The sequence below is a fragment of the Dreissena polymorpha genome, chromosome 16, assembly GCF_020536995.1.
Source record: "Dreissena polymorpha isolate Duluth1 chromosome 16, UMN_Dpol_1.0, whole genome shotgun sequence".
Taxonomy (NCBI): Eukaryota; Metazoa; Mollusca; class Bivalvia; order Myida; family Dreissenidae; genus Dreissena; species Dreissena polymorpha.
In genome coordinates, this window is record NC_068370.1 from 47,547,022 (window position 1) to 47,565,785 (window position 18,764).

The 18,764-nt window shown below is 34.3% G+C and overlaps 2 protein-coding genes across 2 annotated transcripts; both read right to left on the reverse strand.

The window, feature by feature from the left end:
- Positions 1–2,138: 2,138 nt before the first annotated feature.
- On the reverse strand, positions 2,139–11,570 carry LOC127861826 (uncharacterized). The gene is made up of 4 exons (XM_052400505.1): positions 11,563–11,570; positions 3,164–3,304; positions 2,832–2,980; positions 2,139–2,455 (listed from the first exon to the last, which is right to left on the reverse strand). Exons 1-4 carry the CDS (start codon positions 11,568–11,570, stop codon positions 2,256–2,258), a joined length of 498 nt encoding a protein of 165 aa, XP_052256465.1. The 3' UTR covers positions 2,139–2,255.
- Positions 11,571–14,296: 2,726 nt separating this feature from the next.
- LOC127861469 (SPRY domain-containing SOCS box protein 3-like) lies at positions 14,297–18,247 on the reverse strand. The gene has a single exon (XM_052399968.1). The coding sequence runs from the start codon at positions 17,913–17,915 to the stop codon at positions 17,220–17,222; it is 696 nt and encodes a 231-aa protein (XP_052255928.1). The 5' UTR covers positions 17,916–18,247; the 3' UTR covers positions 14,297–17,219.
- Between the last annotated feature and the right edge of the window lie 517 nt (positions 18,248–18,764).

Consider the following 18,764-nt stretch of genomic DNA (forward strand, 5'->3'; position numbering starts at 1 on the left):
CGTCTTAATCAAATATCAACGTACCATATGTTTCAATGACGAAGAAATAAATACATAATAAACCATGTGAGTACACATATGATGTGAACTCACATAGTCAAAGTTGTATCCACGAACATCATTATGTGGTTTAATAAAAATGCACTTCAAAACATAAATTTTTATGCGGGGTATATGCGACTATTAAGTGAAAAAGTACACAACAATGCTTCAACCGTTGTTTTAATTAATTTTTTTAGGAATGTAAATTATCTACCTTTATTTTAAAGTCATTATAAATACAGATTACAAATTAACTATTGATGAGCCTATTAAAATCAATGAAATCCCTTAAAAACAATCTTTTAACGATATACATATTTAACTGTTGTAAAGCCAACAAACGGAACATCTCTTTTTAATAGAAATGTTTCCGAAACTATTTATGAAAGGAAACTTGCATGACTTCTCCGAGATGCTATCAAGAGTTATCCTTCCTAACTAAGAGCTGGTGCAGATCGGTTTTCAATTCTAGTGCCAGATAGTGTGAAATCGGAAAATCACCTTCCATGATCTCGGACTCAGGCTACATACGATTAGATGTGACAGATATAATCTACAATCATAGTTACATACACAGATGTAAGGTGTTAATAAAAACATTATCACAATCATAGTCACGTCATTATTTTCAAGTGAGTTTGTTAAGGTGGATTTTTCGCTGTTTTCAGTAATGTCTAGGCGCTCAGTTTACCAACACTAACTTCTTGGGCTAATTTCGTTACCAGTATTAAGTGCACGTGCTTTCGCCAGCACCGATAACTGCTCTTCTGGACTCAGAGGTAGGGGGAAATGGTCATAAAAAAGATTTCTGTCAGCGCACAAGTCATGTGGCATGGCCGGGGATCGAACCTGCGATCATCAAATCTGTTTTCCAGCGCTTTTCCAACTGAGCCAACCGGCGCGACTTAAAACTGAAAGTCACAATTACATCATCAGCATCATCATCGTCATAATTTAAATCACCATCTTCATAGTCATGATTATAGTGACCTTCATGACCAAAATTATGGTCGTGTCATAAAAAATCACAATACAATCACTATCAAGATCACAAGAAAATCACCATTAAGATATGTGTGTATTTCGAAGTTTATGAGGTCCGTCCGCGCTTGAGGCTGCATTCTGCGAAGAACCGGAGTGTGTTCCATCACTTATAATTAATATGCTAACTAGTAGCACGAAAGTTGTGGCAAATGTTTGAATTATAGCTGCAATTTCCCGCTATTAAATAGTTCCTGGAAGAGTTTAAATTTCGTTGTGGTATTCTATTATAGTGGTGGCGTTTATCATGGTGGTACCAACCCACATGCTTCCAGGCCATGACGACAATGCGACAGTGCGACAATACGTAGCGACAGTGCGATAGTTCGATGGCGACAATGCGATAGTCATATCGTACTGTCGCCATCGTATCATCGCATTGTCATCTTCGTACTATCGCGTTATCGTATTGTCGTCATCTTATTATCGCATTGTTGCCATCGTACTGTCTCACTGTCGCCATCGTATTGTCGCACTGTCGTCATCGTAATTAACACATTTTCGCCATCGTACTATCGCGTTATCGTACTGTCGTCATCGTATTATCGCATTGTCGCCATCGTACTAACCACGATGGCCTTAACGGTATTCCGTACTGAGCGCTGTGTTCCAAATAAATTCGTCTGTTGGTTTCACCGTGTTGTTACACAGACTTCATTTTCGTTCAAGTAAAACAACATCTCACTGATCAAACGCCGAAGAAACGCGAACTATTATTGTTTGTCAACTCTTTAAAAAGATATAAAAGATAAAACTCTTTAGATAGCTAGAAATTCTAATGGAATAAATCGGTATGTAAAATAATAATCAAGTACTCTCGTAGTATTTTCGACGACAGCCATGATGCATTTTGTTAGAAATAAATAATTCACGTGTCATATCGTCACAGGCGTTATTTGAACGCATACGTCATTATGTGACAGTTTGCACATTACTGTAACCCAGTCGCACATCTGTAACAGAGCATATGCGATTTTATATTGTTTTATTTGCATGAGTACATGTAACGATAACAGGTATTTAGACCAACAATAACAAACAACAAACGCGTTGCAGTCAGTTTTTTGTGAAGTTTGAGTCCTCAGGTATCAAAATATCCGTCGACTGACTGGCCTGCATCACATATTAATTTCTGTTCTAAACGTTAAATAACATATTTACTGAAATTGATTTCAACTTGATATCACAAGCAGCATGGTTAATGTTGCTATTATAGCAGGTGCAGACAACATGAACGTTTCTGAAGCGGATGTGACGTCATTCTGATATTCGTCGTATTCCTGGTAAAAGTCGTTTGGGTTTTTAATCTTGTTGTCGAGATCACCGAGAAAATCTGGATTGTTTTCACGCCCCTCTTCGTACGCTTGATGCTCTGGAACAAATGCAGACGGTGTCATTAGCCAAGCAAATTGAGGCAGAAATAAAAAGTATTTGTTATTATTTTCAACCTCCCTAGTGCACGCACAGCAATTCCTTTTGACCCGTTTGCTAGGTAAAACTAAACCTTAATTCTAAGTGTTGTCTATATGTGACTTCGGTCGAAAGAGGACTTCCTGTTATTTTGTGCGCACAATTTTGATATTGTGTTTTAATTTTACATAATGTATTCCAACATCAATCATTTATGTATCTATCATGGCTGTATCTTCATAACAATAATTTTACTTTTGACCTATATTGACCCACAGTCATGTCAAATACATTATGTAAGATTGTACCTTTGCAATAAATATAAATAAGCAACGCACCACATCCGGGAATCTTGGTCGCCTTGCACCTCATGTTGCCATCAAAACAGTGACACAGGTGGCATCCTGACGCCATCCACGTGCCGTGACGTATAGTACCACAAGACTTATGACGCATTCCGTTCTCGCAAAAGCGTCCGTAGAAAGATCTGGAAGTGAGAAACAGTACCGAAACATTACTTATGTACAATTTCTGTACACTCAAGGTAAATAAAACACAAACTCCGAATTGATGTGTTTTGTGATAGCAATGCCATTGATGTGTGGTTAATTTATATTTATTAGTATTTGAGATGATAAAGTTCCGAATATTCAAGTGCAAGTATACTTACTTGGGACAGTGGCAGAAGGTGTTCAAGATGCATTTACCTCCGTTCAAACAGCAGTTATTGCCCTTAACTTCCGTCTGCGCGTGCGCTTTGCGTCGTGTTTCCACGTGTACAAAACTAGATGAGGTCAGCACAATACATACGCTGAAATAAAAAACACAAGACAATTGAACTTCGATTCCTTACAAAAACATCACAACACCATACAGGATATTTTATATTCGAGTGTAAAATAAATGAACATTAATCATCAAATAGCATCTAAACCGGAAATATTACCAAATCCTTAATGTGTGTTGATTTTTTTTTAATAAAATTGTTTAAACTTAAATAACTCACTGTTATTTAATTTATTTAAATATTTTTATAATAGAAAACAGATAAAAGTATGTTGAATGTTGGTGCAAATAACATGGAAAATGTGATACAACAATTAAAATTCACCCCATTCCCCAATTACCTACCACATAATCAAATTCTTTAAATTCATGTTTTCGTTTTTTTGTAGAGAAAGAGTGTTTTTTGTGTGTTCTAATTCTGATTTACAGCTGATTTAAAACGTGATTATGATTTTTCGTTACATTTCCCCATTATATATAGTTGTCTGCAAGGAAATATTTAAATTCCGGATGCACACGTACATAAAGTTAAAAAGAAACGGTGTCAATGATAATTGCATGCGAACGTAAATGTTAAGTGATTTGTTGAGAATTACGTTGTTAATAAAACAATTAAATGTCTTTGTTCATCGATTATTACCAATTTATGTGATGATTTGTAAAGCGTAATGATTCCCGTTGTCTGCCATAATTATATATTTCAGAATTCAGAACGTACGTGTTAAGTTAGTTGCCAATTGATGTGTCGAGAATTACGTTGTTAATTAAACAATTAAATGTAATTGTTTATCAATTATTACCCATGTATGTGACGTTTGTACACGTTAATGATTCATGTGTTCTGTCGTAATTATCTTATTCAGAATGAAGTTTAAAGTAAATGATTCAATCATGTAATCGTTATTATTTTACTTATTAATATTATCCAATAAGGTATATTCCCGGGCGTCGGGCCAGTGGGGTTGGTTATATGGCTAGACTTTTATATCCAACTAAAGTACATACGTTTTACCATTTCATTTTACAAAATAAAAATAGTTCACTTATCGGAAATCCGTTGTACATGTGTTCATACCCTTTTAACAGAAAGACGGCAGTCAGGTCGCCGATAACTTCTTTTCGTCCGAGTTATGTTTAAAGGCACACACTAAGTGCCGCAAGAAAAAGACAAAATAAATAGTTGTATCGATATTTAAGAAACACAGAGAATATAGCAATTTATTCAAATGATATATAAAATAGTTTTATGTTACAAATAAATGTTAACCAATTATATTTCAGTTTATTGTTTACATTATTTGGTGTAGTTTCCTATGAATTGTAATTCTTGAATAAATAATTAATTTGATATTTCGAATACAGTAGAAGACGCATAATAGTCTGCCCTCAAAGTGTTTGCTTATAACGAGTGGAGAAACAACTGGTCTTTAAAAGGAGGGAGCTTGTTAACCATCTATTCGACTTGAAGGACAGTTTTTATCTTGTTACGGTTTCCGCAATGTCAACTTCTTCTTCTCATCGGTTTAAAAGAAGTTTAAACCTCTATAATATACTTGTATTATACATTTACATGATTTTTGTAATATTTTATTCCATGTTTGTCTATTTTCACATACAAAAGCCTTTTTATTGAACAACTACTTCTTTAGATTTAACCCAAGAATAATAAGTAACAGTTTTTTTTATGTATTTTACATGCGCTGTAAGTTTAAGGGGGCCGTCCGACAGATTTTGGCATGTATTGAAGTATGTCATTAAATGCTCTATATTGATAAATTTAAACATGTAACCTAAACAACCCCAGTAAAAAAAGACAAATACAATTGTAAACTAGAAATGGCGCTGCAACCGGCCACACGTGAAGTATCCGTACATATTTTAAATATTTATACGCGCGTTCTTCGAACAAACCTGTTTTAGTGGTTTGTCGGGCATTGCTTTTTGATTCGATTATTAACAGTATCGAGAATCATCGCGCTCATGCTTAATACATTAGGCAATATGGTGGATTAATTCTTGTTAAATTAATTAAAAATAATATTTATCATGGTATTGTTGAAAACACATAAAGACTCTATTATTGACATACCATAATTATATCGCTGAATATCTTCATTTAACATCTTTTGTGGTCTAAAGAAAATATCAGTTCACCTAGTTCACGGATAGGGTCTATATTATATAACAAACTGGCCACTGCTTTTTCGGCGTAAGCTGTATTAAGCCAGCTTTTCACCCTGACTTGACCTTTGTAAGGGTCCAATAATACTCAAATAAAATTTCCCGCGGCTAGGTACGAATGAATACACTTCATTTATTCCATTGGCTGATTTGAGTATAACACCAGAACATTGGAAACATATCCGCGTCTTTGTAACACAGTTTTACTGCATGAAACAATTTTATCTCTAATGAAAAGGCTCAATAGATAGAACAGTTTTACAATCAATTTTCGACATAAATACAGTTTGTGCGTTCACCTTTTATTTTCAGAGAATTACCAGCGCAAAAGCGTTTATACTAAAGGCTATGTTGTCATATTTAGTACTTACTTGCATTGCATTTCAACCCGCGAGGTTTCGGGTCAATAAGCGGCTATTTGTGAAAGTCATAGTTTATATACAGTTCATCGTCGGAGTTCGCAGAAGGGGTTGCGATCATTGTGTTACACCGGTCTTACTGACAATAACGTAGTGACTGTAATGCATTGCATTCCAATCCGCAAGGTATCAAGGTCAGGATGTCAGTTTGCGGTCAGTTGCAGAAATCTTTATATAAACGCCGTCTCGTTAACTTTGTGCACTTGAAGTCTGTTTTGATCAGAAAGATACTAAATAAAGATATTCGGCGATATTATTGTGGTATGTCAATCATCGATTTTTAATATGGTTTCAACATTGGCATGATAAGGACCAATTTTGATAAAATTAATTAGAAATATTTATCCATTTAAACCAGTTTATTAAGCATGAGCACAATAATTCACTATACTATAATTATGCAATTAAATAAGATTCGAGTATTGCCGGCTGACCTATATGCACTCGTTTATTTTCATGTTTCTTGTGTTTTTCTATTCTGTAAATATAGATATCTGAGTAATAATATCACATAAAGCATAATAAGCCACGAAATCTGGCGCAACACCCCGTAATTGATTTGCTTATGATGTAGCTAAGAACTGCGCAGAAAAAAGGCATCCGCTACTTTTTATCTCATAGAGATAACTTTTGATCGTTCATAAACATCGACCACAATCAACGCCGTATATCTTTTTTAAAGATATTTCTTGTTATACTTATACATGTTAACTTGTTGATAGGAATATGAAAGTCAGTACTAAAATGAGAACATAGCCTTTAAGTAAAAACGCTGTTGCCTCTGAAAATAAAAGGTGGACACACAAACTGTATTGATGTCGAGATTGAGTGTAAAATTGTTCTATCTATTAAGCCTTTTCATTAGAGATAAAATTGTTTCATGCTGAACACGCAGTAAAACAGTGTTACAAAGACGCGGACATGTTTCCAATGTTCTGATGGTATGCTCATATCAGCCTATGGGATAACTGAAGTGTATTCATTCTGAACTAGCCGCGGGAAATTTTATTTGAATTTTATTGGACAGTTACAAAGGTCAGGTAAGGTGAAAAGCTGGCGTATACAGCTAACGCCGAAAAACATTCATGAACATCCCAAAATATAAATTTTACACGAATCACCAGTTATATAATATATCGTGTTCTGTATATATATAACCGGGCCGGTTAGCGCAGTTATCAGAAAAAGGGTAAAATCAAAGCGCTGAAGGCACTGAAGATGTTCGCTGTTGCATAATTTAACACGCAATTCATTTTTTGAAAATCAATCGCAAGTTTAAAATGAACACACGCCATTCAACTTCATAAAGTGTGTGTCATAGCGCGCGGGTCGAATTTTGTGTGCATTTTTTATCATCCTTATTATTTCATAGAAATAACTAAGACAAAATAAAAACAACATGCTTTTTTGGAAGTTCTGAAAGCATAGAAAGTATGATGAAAATGGTTATGAGAACTTAATATAAAGAAAATTTTCAGTCACCATCATATTAAAGGAATATTTTTTTAATATCAAATGACTATCTCACCAAGAATATAAATTCATAATGAAAGTTCCGTGTACAAAACTTTTGATTTTTTTACACCATATACAAATTCAAAATATGCAATAATCTTCGTATATTGTATATGGAGGAATAAGAGCATATAAACATTGCTGTTTATGCTTTACTTGTTACCCGAGCAGTTCACACGGTGTCAACAACGCTAACATAAACATAGGTATAGAGCACTAATGCGCTTTTAGGCGTAGCTGTTTCAGTTTTCATCTTAGTGACTTTTACATAACGCCAACAGACACGCATGAATATTTTCGAATATTTAATAAGCTGATTCGAGATACATCCTCTGAATTTTTGCTACATCACTGCGTATGTGCTCAATTCAAAGGATGTAGCACTGTTCAATGTAAGGAATTCCGGACTTCTCTCTGTATGCTCAAACGACATAAATTGTGGCCCTGTTACAATTAAGCGTTACAATCCATCTCACAGAATTTCACTTTCGCCTCCAAGATGAGAAAACAATCATTAGCGAAATAGTATAGTGTCACGATAAGAGAAAATCGTTTAATTATCATACCACAATGTTTGCCGTACTTGGTCAGCACGTCTGGAAATCATTCCTTATTGTGTGGATAGGCTGCCATTATTAACAAGTTTGCTATTTTGAATTCAATTTTGTATCAAAAAGCATTGTTCTTAAATGTGGCATTTTCAATTCGCAATGAGATTTGTAATGACCCTCGTCATGCGAAAATGGGTCTTATTCCATATGCGCCCATCATATAAATAGCCCACTCAGCTATCCCTCCTTCTGGTAAGGAAAAACATAACATATTGAGTGATTTTAAAGCGAACAGCATCACCTATGGCCTGGCTGCGCAAAAGCACATGTTGGGTTTAAAAAACGCTTGCCGAAACGCATAAGACCCATTTTCGCATGACGGCGCTATTGACGTGTGATTTAAATGCGTCGAAAGAAAACTGCGTTTAAATCAAATATAAACATACGATATATTTCGATAGTGAAGAAAGATACTCATAACAAGGCATATGAGGACACATATGAAGTGCTCTCCCGTAGTATATTTTTTATGTACTCACACTAATGTGTGGTTTGACAATGCTAACACACATTTCATGTGGTGAATATACAGCTTACAAGTTAAAAACACAACACAATAGTTAAACTTTTGTTTAATTGTATTTAATTATTTAGAAAAGTAAATTGCTAACTTTATTTCAAAGTCAGCGTATACGCCGACTACATTTTTAAAAGACATTTATTGTTATAAATATATTTAATATAATATATTTAGTTGTTTTCAGTTTTAGCGATTATAAAGCATTTTCGAGGTTGCCTATAGTATGCCTGTAGTAATGGATGAACTCATATCCAACTGTCTATGTATTGAGAACTGTGAATATAAACAAGCTAAACCTTCTACTAACCTTCTACGTTTGCGTTACTAACACCCGTAAATACAAAAGATCGCCGCTATCTGTTCAAAAAAAAAAGTTTCTGCTCTATCTCAAGAAGACGCATTACAGTCCTGCAATAAAGCAAAAACAAAAGTTATCCCATTTACAGTGGAATATAATCCGTCATTGCCAAACATAGGAGCCGCAATGAACAAGTATTGGGACTTACTTAACCTGTCACAGAAAGAAGAAGTGAGAAGTGTGTATAAAACTTATAAGCCCATACTGGCGTTTAAAAGGCCTAATAATATAGGAATCTTCATTTCACGTGCTCAGTTTACGAACAGTTTGAACAGTTCACGTGCGTCCAGTGCCTGTGGAAGAACACGTTGCTCCCATTGTAAATCCATACACGTTGGAGAAAATTTTTAAAGTACAGTAACAGGCGAGCAATTTAATTTACAGAAGAACATGAATTGTGCATCTAAAGATGTAATATACCTCATTACATGTAAACAGTGTAAGAAACAGTACGTTGGACAAACCATGCAACCGGTGTCAAAAAGAATGAACAGTCATCGATTTGACATAAGAAACTTTTCTAACCCTGAATTTTCAACTTTGGTCGCATCACATTTTAATGAAGATCACCACAGCGCAAATGACTTTGGTAAATTTGGTATCGGCACATATCGTAAAAATGTATTCCAATGCAGATAGTTTTAGATGATGGTAGTTTATCCAATGATGTTAAGCTTGTATTGAATAAATGGACAACTGATTTCAGTTCATTACTAAATAGTAATAGTATCACAGATTTAATGATGTTGATAATTCAAATTTGAGAACCAACTCTGTTTACAATGTTGATTTAGATGCTGATATAAGTATATTTAAAGTTGTTAAAGCTGTAGAAAAGGCTAAATTAGGAAAGGCATCTGGAATAGACTGTATTCCTACAGAAGTTTAAAAAAAAAGATGTTTCTATAATAGTTTTACACAGTATTTTCAATGTTTGTTTTCAAACCGGTTGTGTACCACATGTTTGGTCAAAGAGTATTATAAACCCTATTCCTAAGTCGGGTTTAAAAGATCGCAAAGACCCCATGTCATACCATGTCTTGCTCCTACTATGTACAAGATGTACAGAAGTATTTTAAACGAACGAATTGTTAAGTGGACTGAAAGTAGTGGTTTAATTGTTGACGAGCAGAATGGTTTTCGTAAAAAGCGTAGTACTGGCGACCATATATCGAGTCTCACTAATATAATTGATACAAGGAAAAAGAACAAACAATCTACATTTTGTGCATTCGTCGATTTTCAAAAAGCGTTCGACTCTGTTAATAGACCTATTCTTTGGCGTAAGCTAGATGAATGTGGCATGTGTCAACCAAGATGCTCTCTGCAGTTAGGGCCCTTTATAAAGATGTATCAGCTTGTGTACGAGTAAATGGTATGTGCACTGATTGGTTTAATGTGAATACTGGAGTGAGACAAGGATCTTCGTTGTCTACGATACTTTTAAATTTGTTTATCAATGACCTTGCTATAATGTTAAAAAATATGCATAAAGGGATTGAAATTGACGATGAAAATATTTGCATATTATTATACGATGATGACATTGTATTGATTGCTAAGAATGAGAACGATTTGCAAGATATGTTAACAATGCTAAATACATGGTGTGTGAGAAATGAAATGGGCATTAATTTTAGTAAAAGTAATGTAGTACACTTTAGACCAAATTCATTTCCCAGGTAAAACTTTATTTTTAGTTGTGGAGATTGTAAAATTGTATATGCTAGTAAATACATGTATCTTGGTTTAACCGTGACCGAACATCTAGATTATAATATAACAGCTAAGATGGTAGCTCAGTGTGCTGGTCGTTCCTTAGGGCTACTAATTGCTAAGTACAAATCATTCGGTGGTCTACCCTATGATGTATATACAAAACTATACAATTCTTGTGTTGTACCAGTAATTACATATGCTTCGTCCGTGTGGGGTGTTCGAACCTTTTCATGTATAAATGCTATTCACCAAAGAGCTATGAGGTTCTACCTTGGTACTGGTAAATATGCACCCAATGTTGCGGTGCCAGGTGATATGGGTTGGAAAACAATTATTATAGATCAGTAGAAGTCTGTTTTTAACCATTGGCATAGATGTTTATTGTATGATAGTAGGACAAATAAGAAAATATTTAACTGGTCAGTAGATAAAGGGAATGCTAGATGTAAAAATTGGTCTTTCATTGTAACAGATAAGCTATGTTCTATGGATTTGAATATGTATTTAATGTTACCTTTTGATAAAAATAAGATGTTCAATGATGTATGTACAGCACTAATGAATAATCATATTGCTCAGTGGCAAACTGATTTGAATACAGACTCGTGTGTAAATGGCTCAAACCAAAATAAACTTAGAACATATAGATTATTTAAGAATAGTTATGATACGGAGCTTTATTGTAAACTACAAATGCCATTCTGTCATAGGTCTGCATTGTCTAAATTAAGATGTGGTGTAGCACCACTTAGAATTGAAACAGGTCGTTACATTAACTTACCAGTGTCTGAAAGAACATGTCCTTTTTGTAAGGACTTAGTAGAGATGGAAATGCATGTTTTACTTGTATGTCCTTTATATAATCAAATACGAAATGTTATTTACCAGAAAGCTCAGTTTTTAGACTCTGGTTTTCAAGATATGAATGATAATGCTAAATTTGTATTCATGTTTACTCACCCAGACATTGTTAGGGTCCTCGCAAAAACCTGCTGTGATATTTTTAAACTGAGAAATAACACGTTATATAGTAAAAATTTTAGTGGGTAGATATTTTTATAATGATAAGATTTTTACTGTAAATATATATTTTACATGTATATAAAACATGGCCACTGTTTGATTTCTAGATTTAAAATAGATGGTATAAATTGATTTGACATATTTGTTTAAAAAACAAGTTTTAGTGTTACTATTATATTTTGATTAGCCATACTATAAATAAGTTGTTGCGGTTTTATCAAACCAAGATATCTAAAGATTTTAAGATGCACTGCTAGATTGTTGAACACTAGCTATGTTTCTTAGCATAATCTTACTTTCAGCTATTATGATGTGTGTTTTAGTATGTTTAATGTTTTATAGTCTCTTATAATTCTTATAGAATGGCTGTATACATGTATTTGTAAATATGTTTATATGGATAAGACTGAAATAAATAAAATATATTCTACGACCATTTCCCCCAACCACTAGTGCAAGCAGGACAGCTTTCAGATACTGTGATAAGCATGTGCAATTAGAACTGATACACCGGAAAAGTGTGAATACGTCAAACGCGGCGATACAGATGAAAGACAGCTGAAAACAGCAAAATATACAACTCAACAAACTGTTTTTTAATATTTAATTAAACAATGCTTTACACATACATGAACAAATCAGACAACTTAGAAACACCAAGTACATATAGAATACATGGTTGTAGCAGAGATGGAAAATGTTTATCCGGTGAGGCTTAGAAAAATAAAAATAGCGCGAGCTATAGCATATTTGAAGACACAATTCTCTGTATGGGCACTTGCCATGACTTTATTTTTGAATATTTCTGTCTGTATGCATTTGGTAGGGCAAACATTGTTGTATACAACAAATTCAGTGTTTTGCTTTTAGGTTGGAGACTACATGAGACTTTGACAGATGGCGGGAAACCATCATCAACTGGAGGGAAACCGGTAAAAAGATGGCCTTGAAACAGTGACCGTTGATTCGCGTCGAGCTCTTTCTTACATACTGGATGACCTATCTTTTTTATTGTTTAAAAACTCTTAATCAATTCGGCTTGGAATGGTCTTTAAGAAAGGTATGGTTATGAAGGTGTCTCCGCGCAAAACTTTTACTTTATTTTTTGTTGAAGTTATTGCTACCACATTAAATTTGCTAAGGAAATCTTTTAGTATATTGTGACCTCAAGCCTTTAATTAGAGATAAAATTGTTTCATGCTGAACACGCGATTAACATCGTTGCAAAACGCACTGTAGTATCCCTTTTCATACCCTATACTTCCCAAAAATAGATACATGGTTGTCAATCGAATAACATACAAATGTGAAAACTGTAGAATGCACGTGTTATATTTCGAACAGATTCAGGGCTACCGGCGGGAAATTGTATAGTAAAATTCATTGGGCGCTTAGAAAGGTCGGCTTAGTTGAAAATCTGGGTTAAACAGCTTTGCCGAAAAATACGTTTCATTAGTATTGAAATCGTGACTTCAAAATGTCATTATGCGCAAGATTTCACATTATTCAAGGGAGAAAACTTACATAAGCCCTCAAACATTCGCTCAGCAGTTAGATTTCCTTACTCCGTTCGACGCAGTAGGTTTTCATTATGAAGTGAGGCGATTTTTCTTTATATTAATACCGGGATAGCGGAATCATGCTTTTGATAAACTGATTTAATCAAAGATGGAAGGAAGATCGCATACGGCATGTTCGATTTGTTAAGACTCGATAAACATACTTTTAATACCGAGAGATTTTCAAAACATACTATAAATTTATCTCGCGTATTACCATTGCACACGCATCGCAAACAACTATCATGGTAAAGAGAATTTTTATGTCGCTTACATATTGTTGTGTTTTTCTGTCAATTTCACTGTATCGAGTTTTGTGTAGATTGTGTGCTTGGGTAATGGTATTATACTTTTCAAAATTCTTCTTTCACTTCTGATGCGTTTGAACTTAACTTGAAGTAAATTTACAGTATCGCAAACAACTATCATGGTAAAGAGAATTTTTATGTCGCTTACATATTGTTGTGTTTTTCTGTCAATTTCACTGTATCGAGTTTTGTGTAGATTGTGTGCTTGGGTAATGGTATTATACCTTTCAAAATACTTCTTTCACTTCTAACGCGTTTGAACTTAACTTGAAGTAAATTTAAAGTATGTTATTATTAAATGTGTGTTTCAGTAGTACGTTATTATTGCCCCATTTCGTTAAGTTATTTGTTTTGTAAAACAGTAAGCATACAATAATAAAATACGTAAGAAAAATGTCGTCAAACGTGAATAAAACTTGTAGATGAACAAAAAGCACAACAACACCAACTGACAATTATTAGATAGTTTGGTGACTCACACAAGATGAAGTAAACTGTATACCGCAGTACTTTGCTAAACTGTGTGTCAGCGTCAATTAAAATTCTATTGTATGTGTGCTGTGCGGTTTGCTGCTGCTCCTCCACCTACCCACGCAGACACATACCGTTTCAATGCCTTCAACTCGTTGTCTATTAGTCTATAAACATCGCTTGATTAAATTTTAATGAACAAATCCTTAAATGCTTACCTCGTAAAACATTTCAAGCAACGCATGTGCGCAAGTATGTACCGGTATGCATACGAAAGGATTTGTATACAAATATGAGAATCAAAACAAAATGAAGATCGTCACTTGTTGGCAATTTTATTTTTTAAATCACGTACAAAATACATAAATAAATAATACACAAATATTAAACTAAAACACATGTAGTTGATCATAAGCTCGCGACGTTTTCACACTTACAAATATTCTTAAGTACGGTTACACACAACACCTAAGAGGCTGCAACTGACCATATTTCCCAATCTCTCACGACCGTTCAAGTTTTTTATTACAATAATACACTTTAGGATATATTGCACGTGTACCGCATTTAGTCTTATAATAAATCAAATATCAATACATTACTTAACACGTGTTTTCATTTATTACAGATTTGTATTGCACAAAAAAGCTATATTCTACTGTAAATGGTCACAAAATCTATTTAAACGCTTTTTACAAATAAATAATTGTAACATTTTTATTTATATTACATTTACATTATATACTAATATCTGTTTGAGCAAGCAACATTGTCGTGAACTACTAGAGAAATAATCGATTATTGAAGCGTTTCGAGAAGAAAGAAAAAATACAATCATTATACGATTTTATACAACCGTTTAGCCTACATTCGAATTTGGATTTCTAATCCGCTCTAGCGAATTTTTTAAATACGCGTCTTTTAAGGATTTCTGATCCGTTTTTATTGGATTTCTATTCCGTGATCCCAAAATTTTATATTTAATGACATATGTTTGCCTTAACAAAATCATCAAATTTTAATCTTAGCTAAAACCATTATAAAAAGTACGGACGACAAATACAACAAGTAAATTTTAAACATAATTTTAGCAATATTACAAGCATATTCACAAAACAATCCTCTATACATGTTCGAGACTCTTTTCCTCCAAGCTACACAAATGTTCATAGATTGCACAGACATATAATCATTTGATTATTACAATACAATATTATAAATAACATATTCATGAGGTAAATGAATTAATTAATGGATATTTAATAAATGAATGAATGAATGAAAAACATGAATGAAGAATTAATGAAAAAATGAATTACTGAAGAATCAATGAATGAAATACATGAATGAAGAGAGCAATAATTGAATGAAATAAAAAATGAATAAAGAATGAATGAATGAGTGAAAAAATAAATTAATTAATTAAAGAATGAATAAATGAAGAATGAATAAATGGAGACTGAATAAATGAATTAAAAAAATACACTTTTTATGAAGAATTAATGAATGAGTGAAACACATGAATGAAGCACATGAATGAAGAATGAATGAAACACATGAATGAAGAATGAATGAAACACATGAATGAAGAATGAATGAATGAATATCGTCAATGAATGAATGAATGAATAAATGAAAGAATGAATGAATGAATAAATTAATGAATGAATGAAGAATGATTGAATGAATGAATGAAATAATCAATGAGAGGACGAACAAATGAAAGAACGAACGAACGAATGAACTCATTTATGCATGAATGAATAATATTCTACTACAACAATAATACTACAACTAGTATGTACAAGATACACCGGAAGTCCTCTGGTCACGTGATCACGTGCAGAAGAGCAATCGGGAGTATCTGATATTGCACGGAGCGGCCCGTTGACATGAAATATGCATAAATCAACAACAAAACAAAATACATAAATAAATAAATAATAATTGTACATCCTACATGCAAGTCAGGCTAAACAAATCAAATTACTAAAAACAAAGGTTTCGGGTTGTTGTTATGCGCGAATGAATATAAACCACAAAAAAATATACTATTGTTTAAAAAAATAAGTTAACTGTAAATGTTATTGAAACTTTTAATTTGTGAAAGCTAATAATACACGAGTAAAGGTTTCACAATCTATAAATGTTGACAGTTTCATTTGATCGACTAGCACCGTTTCTGTACTATAATACATATTTACACTAGAACTACTTTGGTAACCATGGAAATATTGACAATGGTATTTACAGATTGACTAGAACTCTCATCCACGGACGGAACATTCAGCGCAGAAAAAATTCATATCCGTTGTTATCAAGACTATAAAAGCGGACATAAAGCAACGTTTGGCAAAGCATATAAATAAATGACACAACGATAGTCAAAAACACATCATAAATAAAAGCACTAAATGATATTCTTTCAAAATTATTTAGACGAAAGCTTACAGTAAAAAATGCAATAGTTAGGAAATCAAAAGGACGTATATATTTTCATTAAAAACGCGAATTTAAGGTTATTTGAAAAAAAAATGTTTTAAATAATTTTCAGAGAGATATCAAAGATGTTTAAAAAAAAATACTATCACAACATTTCTATAATTCAAATATTAATCAGCATAGAAAATAGGCAGCCATCTGGATGCGAAATCAATATCGCACTAAAGAGCAGACGTGAAATGTTGTTAATGCAGACGACGCCTATTGATCTTTACGGCCGCAGATTCGAATTAACAGCTGATGTTCGGACAGAAATATTGATTTCTATAACTTGGCAACGGTTTCCCGTAGAATGCTCACAATAGAAACAAAGGGAAACAGCTGAGGAAGAGAATTTTGAAATTAGCCGTTTAAAATACTTAAAATAACGGTTAGTTTAAATTATCGGCCTAGCCTTTGTGTGGGACAAATAAATTACAAATATTTAACGTATTTGAAAATAGTGAAAAATCTAAAGGTTAATTTTTACATAAAAAAACTATACATACGAATCTCATTAACATACACACTGAAGAGTACAATAAATACAAAATGAAAGACGATCAATACACATTTACAAAATGCACCAAAGTCCGTTATGCTTTAGACGTAACGTATGAACGAAATTGAAAATTGTTCTAAATACCAATATCTTCAAATATAAACTAAAAAGCTACAAGATATTAAATTAAACACAAACTAAACGTTAATATTTTCAAATACCAAAAAGTTACGTCAGGTCAATCCGCCGATTTTAGCGACAGTGTCGATGACGTTACCGCAGCGTTTCCTTCAGAAACGATCTCATAATGTTTGGAATCGGCAGAGCGTCTATCTTTTTTGGTTCCTGCACTTTGGACACAATGGCGGCACGGCATCTGTCCTGTAGACTGTGGTACAACCGGCGACGGCGTCCCAAAGTCATTTCCGTTTTGGCGGCGGTGGAGCTCACAATCGGATAGAGTTCCTGGTTCACTCGATTAAGTCCCGTAAAGGCGACACCTAACGACTCGCCGTCCTTGAAATACGACAGCGTGCCCTTCTGCCAGTCGAACAGCATCCCGACAGTCGTAGCCTCGTTTTCCCTAAATGGCTTCGTGAAATTCCGTCCTTTCCCGTCGTGCCAGGCGATTCCTTTGTGAGAAATTCCCCAACTCTGAACGTCTTCACCTATTAAATTCACAAACGAGTCCACGTGAAGGCAGGCGTTTTTCGTACCGACACCAAACATCATACTCGTCCCGAAAAGCCTCTGCGACACCCTGATCTCCCAGTAATGCGTCCCATAATTAAGGCACCTCGTCCCTCGGACCGCCGCCGTTCCGTTGGACCACTTCGGATGAAAATGCGCCGTCTGGTGTCGGTTACCGATGAGTTTCACCTCATGCGACTTTTCTTGCTTGTTCCATGCCCAATAGTCGTCGCATCCCTGCAACATCAGCGACATCAGGTCTGACTGACATTGAACCATCTCCGGGAACGCTCGATATTCCGGGCACGAAAAAAAAGATGGAAATTTCTGGAGCAAATACGTCAATTTATTGATTCCACTGAATCCAATCCTATTTCATTCTCGACTGTTCAAACACAGAGATTTCGTGGTCAATAATCGCTATACGGCTGCTATAGAACAGCCCAGCTACGATTCATGTCAGTATATCTGCTCATGTAACAGCTTTCATTAATTATTACTACAAAATCCATATATGAAAGAGCGCTCCCAGCCAGTATGTAATAGCTGTACGCTATATACTCTGCGTTAATTGCTGATAAATAGTAGCGGCACACTTGTCGAACAATTTCTGTTCTGCCTCGCCAGCAGAAATGTCAAGTGAAATGGTGGAAGCCAGAATCTAACGGTTTTATAACGGTTTGCGCACTATGGTTCATTTGGGTACCAGTGTCACAGATGCTTTGTTGATCCATCGCGACACAATAGCTCGTAACGGGAACCAGTGAAGCGACCAATAGAAACAAGCGCTGTGGCGCGTGCCCTACACGCTTTAACTGTCAATCACGGTAAATTTGGTTAAGGTGGGCGGAGCCTAAGAACGACAGCTGTTAACTGTAAAATATCGTTTTTATGCTGTTCTCATACAAGGAACAAAGTTATTGTGATTTAAATGATTAAATACCATTGTCGTGTTACACATCCAAATGGTTGTGTTTCAAAATATACCGGCGCACAATAAGTTTTAAATTCTATTAACAAGCATTTTATTTACACCTGAAATTGGGCGAACTTAATATTCTATCAGACTTGAAATAATTAAATAATACGGTTTCTAAGGTCCTTAAAGAGTAAAACTGATGGTGCAAC